At 43.0% G+C, this 7,245-nt stretch overlaps 1 protein-coding gene across 1 annotated transcript; it reads right to left on the bottom strand.

Annotated features, from left to right (window-relative positions):
• Positions 1–637: 637 nt before the first annotated feature.
• On the bottom strand, positions 638–5,567 carry LOC116206636 (lysine-specific demethylase JMJ706-like). Its single transcript, XM_031539427.1, has 10 exons — positions 5,093–5,567; positions 3,787–4,174; positions 3,169–3,325; positions 2,857–3,076; positions 2,555–2,608; positions 2,379–2,458; positions 2,016–2,293; positions 1,708–1,894; positions 1,401–1,677; positions 638–1,261 (listed from the first exon to the last, which is right to left on the bottom strand). The coding sequence occupies exons 1-10, from the start codon at positions 5,093–5,095 to the stop codon at positions 923–925; spliced, it is 1,983 nt and encodes a 660-aa protein (XP_031395287.1). The 5' UTR covers positions 5,096–5,567; the 3' UTR covers positions 638–922.
• Positions 5,568–7,245: the final 1,678 nt, after the last annotated feature.

Below are 7,245 nucleotides of genomic sequence, written 5' to 3' on the forward strand. Positions count from 1 at the left end.
GGAAGTGGCTAAGGTGGGGGCCACAAATTCAGTCTGGAGTTGGAAGGGACATTCCAAACCACAGTCCTCCCTCAGATATGGGATGAGGCAATCTGCTTTTTCTCCTTTTCTTCTGAAATTCTTCAGGAAGAAGAGCCCACCACAACAGCCATTCCTCGTATATACCATATACATACATTAGACGTTATACATACATAAATATGCGCATACGTGCATGCATAAAATATAAGAAAGGACATTGGGAAGGAAAAAGGGAAATTAAACAATAAATAAAAATAAAAATGAAAAAGAGAGCATTTTCTTCTTCCACTTTCTTTATTGTAGTAGTCCCGGAGGCAGAAATCGCACCCCACGGCTACACAAAAGAATAACGAACCCTAAAGCACTGGAAGCAGCAGAGACCTTAATTAAAAATTAAAACCAAGAAAAAAAAAAAGGTGCAAAAAACCTAATGACACGAGGGGATGCGCACTGTAAGTGTTAAATTAAATCCCCTCGCCGAGAACAATTTTTTTTTACATCAAAAGTTAAAACAAAAAAAAAACAAAAAAAAAACCCGAATACCCGAACCTAGAAAGCCTGGCAAAGTTGTGCTTTCACCCCGGCCGAAGGAGGCAAAATAACCCCTCCAGCCCCGTGAAACCCCAAGAATATCGTCCCATCCACAGGGTGCGCTCTTCCCCGATTTCTTCTTCTGTGGGGGTCGTGCGCACAAAGAATCTCGAATCCCTGTCCTAAAAACTGATGTTAATATTTTCAGCTGCCGCGCCCAGTGAATCAGTCTAATTTCCAACTGTAGTTAGAGGAGAATAAGTTGAACCCCATCGTAGAGGCAGATTGTTACGATTAGCAAGTCAGGCTGTTGAAGGCTGGACCCCATTTGTCTTCCCTCATTCTGTACAGTCTGCTAAACTCCTACTTGTTATATCAACCTGCTCTCGAATCCTGAAGAGGATAGGCCTCGGACCTTAAGGCGCTTTGGGCCGATCTCTAGAGGGGGAGGTTCCCTCGTTGTCCTTCCCAGCCCATTTCGGTAGCCATCCTTCGATTGGAATCGGTGACGCTGATCACTCTTACCCGTTAGTTCCTCATTAGCTTTCTTGTCCTTGACGGAAATGGAAGTCGGAGGAGTTCCTTTCAGAAATCTGTCCCTTGAACCACTTTCTGGAATACCTTTTTGACGATGCAGGCCACCAAAACCATACCTGGACTCATCAGATCCGCGATCCTCAGACTGCTGCTTCTTCAGTCTCTTTAATCCCTATTAATAGGAGCAGTACTCAAAGGAGGGTAATAATAAAAAGTTGTACTCAGTTGAGAACAGGAATCTCGACTTGCATCCTAAGAATTAGGAACTACATAATCTCATCAGATTTAGTTGAATTACAGCGGAAAAATACCTGGTGTTCAAGTTGCTTCGTAAGCACCGAATGCTTCACAATCCGTTTCTCAGCTTTTATCGAGGACCGGCGTTTAACCCAGAATATCTCTTCTGAGTCAGACTCATCACAGTACTGATCTACCACGTGCCTGCTATCGGATCCACTGATGGTCACTCCATGGTTATTCAGGTATTCATCACCAGACAAGGAGCAAGCAGATGATTCATAAGCATTGCGAGCTACATCTTCAGAATGCTTCCCAGAGCTATATTTGCAAATTTTCTGCAAGCATGATCAAATATGACCACAATAAGAACGTTTTAACTCGATCAATTGAAATTCTAAATCTTCATATGGTAAGACCGTAGAGAGCAACATCGCCTCTTTGCACAGGAGCTCTTCATGAGGAAGCAAGGGAACCCTATTAAGGAGCGCATAGCGCCTACTAGCTACAGCCCCAAGAGGGAACCAATCACCAAGAGCAAAATTCACTGCCTCCCCACAATTAAAACCTGCAGAAAGTTCCATAAATTTAATATAGATCAGAAAAGAAAAGCCAAATATTCAGGGCAAGCATGAAAGAATTAGAGAAAATATATCGTGAGCTCAACTTAAGTAACAATGGCGGCATACCATGACTGAATCCTGCGTGATATGCTCTTGGGAAAGTGACAACAAACTCCCCAGGCTTCTGAACTGCCTTGTAAACTGGGACATTATGTTCTAATAAGATGTTCGGAGGAAAGAGAGTTGTCTTTCCCAGTAGTACATCAAAGGCTCCATCTTCCCCCTCACTAGATAGGATATCAGTAGTATACACGTGTTCTCTGGCAACCTTCTCAAAATCAAGAGCTGCATGACCAGGGACGCCGTACCAAGTTTTAAAAGCTCCACAATGGTGATAATTGATACTGCAAAGACAAGAAATATATCTGACCGGAGCAAACATTTGAAGACATCCTTGTAAGCATCAAAAGCAGGAGATGTTATACATACCTATACAAGTAGTGATCCTCCACATGCCAGGCAAACATACTGAACAGCATTCCAATGTAAAGCATGGGGTCAGTTACTCCCTGGAATACAAGCAATACATCATGATTTAGAGAATCCAAAACTAAAAAGGGAAAAGTTAGGACCAAACTTTGGTAGAGTATAAGTTCTTTTAATACCGGAATTGCTGTCTCAAGAAGGCGCAGAATGGACTTGGGCAACCGCGAAAGATTCTGACACGAAACATGACACAAGTGCATTAGACTAAAGCATAACATAAGAGTGTAAATGTCAGTTTTCATGAGTGACTCTTCCAATACTATTACGGGCTAGCAAACTAGGGAGGCTGTTCTCCCAAGGTAATTGGACAGCAATAAAAACCACCTGTAACCTTTGCACCAATTTTGACATCATGTAGCATTTCTTGAAACATGGGGCAAAGTCCAGCATTGAAGAGATACTTTTAAATCCGAATACACACCTTCAAATTACATTTGCTATTCCCAAGTGGATCAGAGGGCGAAGATGAAAAGGCACTGCCATCAACATCACAGGCATATTCAACACTTTCTGTCTTCCCACTAGCAATCTCATGCCAAAATTCTTTTTCCATGTATGATGCTGGAAGACATCCAACACTGTGATATCTACGAGCAAAAACCTTGTTCGCCATTTTCTCAAAATCACGAAAAGTATAATTCCTGGAAACACGTATTGCACTCATAAGAGATACGTCCAAGGGAGGAGAGAGAGAGAGAGAGAGGTGTATCAATAATCGGGGTGGAAGACTGACCTTCCACTCATGAAAAATGTGACTCTGTCCTCAGAATCCCATTCAGCAAGTCGGAGAGGCTGAACTCTCGTGGTGAACTTGAACCCTGGTTTCTCTTTTATCAACACAACTCCAGCAGGAACAGATGCACTCAGGGGAGACACGATCTTGCATATACCTGACAGATCAGCAAAAGGTTGACTTAATCAATATGGCAAAAGATTTCCAAAATAAGGATCAGAAGTAACCAAGATTGTCTAGCTCGGTATTCGTTATTTGAAACTGATGAGATAATCTTTGCAGTAGAAATGCCAATCAAACTTCAAATGGATATTAAGCTAAGAACTGATTACTTTAATTTGATTACCCTAAAAAATATAGCAAAAACTTCTGAGAATGCATATGGTAACTTCATAATATCTTAGTGAGAAGACCTTTCAAAAAGTCTTGTATCATTTGAAATATCTGTTGCATAAAAGATCAGTTCAGAAGGAATCCACAGGTTGAGGATTAAAAAAAGAAATTGCTGAACAGCGATGATGTCCCCAGTAAAGTGTACCAGCATATTGAATTGCATGACCTTGAAACTCATATTTTCACATAAATGACTGAAGGATGGTCAATAATTAATTAAATTACCGTATCTAGAAGCTTCTGGAGCTATCTTTTGCAAATAGACCAAAGGATCATCAAACTCCTCCTTTGATGGATGGTAAACAGGACACTCTGGAATCATTTCAGTCCAATCCAAATCATCAACATGAAACTTATCCACTTTCCGCTTCAGAAAAACATCACTGCCAGCAAATACACCATGATTTGGCTGGGGCAAAAAATTGCTATTACTATGTATTCTCACACCACAAGCTGCAGAAGATCTTAAAGCATCTCCTCCACTTCTAGCCATCATGTTAAAGACACCAGCGGTCTCCATGACAGTCTCTGTTTTCATCCGCTTGAGCCTTTTACGCTTCAGAAACTCTAAACCATTTCTAACATCTTTAGACAAAGAAGCCCTTCTTTCCACCTGTCCAGAGAAGAATAGGAACATCAACATGAATAAGTCTCAAAGCCCCACAAATCAAAATAATAAATAACAAGGAGACTGAGAAAACTGAAATCAGAATTTGGGACTACAGATTGAAAATGCAATATAGGCCATAGAAAAAAAAGTTTAGTGAGTTCATTGACCCATACTGGAGTCACAAAAATGTCAAAGATGCACGAAAAGGAAAGCAGCTTGTCCATGGTAACCTTAAGAAAGTATCCCAGTTTTTCCATGCAAAGAGAGGATAACTTGTTAATCCCAGTTCACACGACACTCAAACCCAAGCAGCAGCTCCAGAAATCCGCACCCACTTCTTACAAGGAAAAATTCCTCACACAGTAGACTCGATGTAACTATAATTCCTCATATCATCACCGCACACCACTAAATAACGCAACGAAGGCAGTAAGCCAACAACCCATCACAGATTTGCAAGGGAAGTAAACAACCCCCTGCTTCAGCTATAATGTCAATGTCACTGTTCAAGCTATATGCGAGGCCAAATTTAGAAACAAAATTCGGAGAAATTGATGACCCGGAAAAAAAAAAATTAAAGTAAAGACCATGAAATTCAGTGTTTGACCGTTCATAGCCAATGAATGAGCCCATAATCTGCAAATAGGACTTTTCTCAATAGGAGGAAAAACACGAAACTCTGACTTTCAACAGATCAAACCGCCGGAAACAGATTTCTGATGAAAAGGGAGCGGGAAGCAGAAAAATTACAGAGGAACATTGTGACTGTAAGAACTGAACAACAGTCGTTGAATTCTATAAGAAAAGGCAAATGTCCAGAATCTGGAGCAGGAAATAGGAGAAGATGACATCAAATTACAGGCTGAAGAGAGCCGAAAACTCCAAAAATGAGAAAAAAGCGGTAAATGCAGGCCGACGTACCATCTCATTCCGAAGCCGGTCTCTGTAGGCCTCCGTTTTTCCCCCGCCTCGCCGAGAAAGCAGCTAAAGAGAGCAATGGAATCTGGACGCAACGAACAAACCCTAGATTACGATCCTCGGCACGGAGAATCAAGTGCTCGCCTTCAAGAGCACGCAACCTCACCACATTATCCGGACAGAGGCACGGACGCGGCCCCACGGACTCAGAGCTGGAGATCCGGCGAGCACCTCCACCAGGCGGGGAGAAATCGAGGAGCGAGCCCCGCGAAAGCAGCGGAAGGAAGGCCGAGCGGTTTTCCGGCGGCAGGGGGAGCACATTCGCCGGAGGGGAGGCAGTTTCCCGGCGAGAAAGGGAGGTTTGCCGGTTGGGTGGAGAGACGAAAAAGAGGAGGGAGAGAACAGTAGAGGAAAAGCGGAGAGAGAATGCTTAGAAAATCGAAAAAGAATACCGATGGGATAATTTTATAGTTATACAGTCCCAAAAATTATATATTTCCCAATTTCGCATGTTATATATGCAGAAAGAATTATTTTTAAATATAGAAATAAATAAATGTATAATTGAAAAATAACAAAAACTGGAAAAATAAAGAAAAGGAAAAGGGGAAAAGGGGTAGGAGAAGTGCGAAGGAAAGTGGTGGTTGTTAGGTGGTTCAACCAAACGCCTGCCTGCCGAAAACGCGTTTCTTTTTACTGCAGCCGTTTCGCTCGCACACGGGGGCGTCCCATCGTTTTCCCCTCTGACGGTATTACCCTCATCCGGGACTCGTATTTACCGGCGCTACCTCTAAGGGTGTTGGTGTAGTATTGAGGAGGTGATAGGGGCGTTTTGGTCAATTCTTAGGACGGTGAGATCAAAGAGTTCCTTCTGGCTGGCTGGCTGGCTGGCTGGCTGGCTCCTGTTTCGGTCAGAGAGGGCAAGAGGAACAAAAGTTCGCTTGGAATCATCACGTGCGGGTGAAGCACCGCAACGCCACATGACCCCAAGCGAGTCAATCTTAACCGTCCAAACCGAAACACACGATTGGTTCAAGGGCCGCAGATTGACCACCTCAACCCCATCACGGACCCTGCGACATACTTTCCCCCGGCTGATGATCTGTACCTGATCCCATCCCACCTACCATCTTCCCCCGTTAGTTAGCCTAGCGTAGCGTAGCCCCGCCCCCTCCTCCTGCAAGGACGGTTCTGTCCTCGGAGGCTTGCCATTTTTGGGTTGTAGTCCGAGGGGCATTTCGGACTTTTCCGCCTCCCGTTCGGCGGAGGCACCAAACCGTCTCCTCCCTCCTCACCAATGTGACGCGACGTGGAGGGATGACAGCTGGAAAGGGACACGTGGGTCTGCAGTGGAGAAAAGCGCCGGGACACGTGGCGGCCCACGGGATGAGCAGTTCCCGAGCTCCGTGCAGCTCGTTTTTACTGTGTGCGGTTGGAAACCGCAAATTAGTCGTTTATTTTTTTTTTCTTAGACGAAACCGAAATTAGCTGGCGGTTATTGCATGGTCGTATGGTCATATCATAGGACCGGTTCCGCCTTTTCCGCCTTTGTCATGCCTTGCCGTTCCCACCTCGGACCTATGTCAATGTTGACGGACAAGCGCGGCAAGAACTTCACCCGAAAATTCGCTCTCTTTTTCTTGTTACAAGAAAGTTTATGAGCCTATTAAATGCATCAAAAATCGTGTAAAATATCATTATCGTAATTCTAAAAAATAAAATATCAAAAGTTACTTTCTCTCTCAATAGGTGGGCTTCCTATAATTCGAACTCGTGTTCTCCTTACAAGAGTTGAGATTGCTTACCATTTCAATCACCAGTTAATTCGTTGAATTGGATTAGTATGAGTAAATAGGTTTTCAGTTCCCATGATATATCAAACAAAATTATATCCAAAAAGAAAGGAAAGTAAAGAAACGCGTAAATTTTCAATAGAGATTGATCGAATTTGAAATTCCTGAACTCCAAAATAAGAGGTGCAGCATCCCTCAAAGTTTTGTTTTTTTACACTCGCATAGTACATAAAAAGATGGTCGGAGGGGTAGAACAGCCAGTCTCCCTAAAACGTGTAAATCATACTTTTAAATTTTCGACAAAATTAATAATATTTGAGGAAAGGGATTTAGTGCAGCAGTTGCACAAAAGTCATCGTTCGA

This window comes from Punica granatum, chromosome 1 (assembly GCF_007655135.1).
Source record: "Punica granatum isolate Tunisia-2019 chromosome 1, ASM765513v2, whole genome shotgun sequence".
In the NCBI taxonomy this organism is placed as follows: Eukaryota; Viridiplantae; Streptophyta; class Magnoliopsida; order Myrtales; family Lythraceae; genus Punica; species Punica granatum.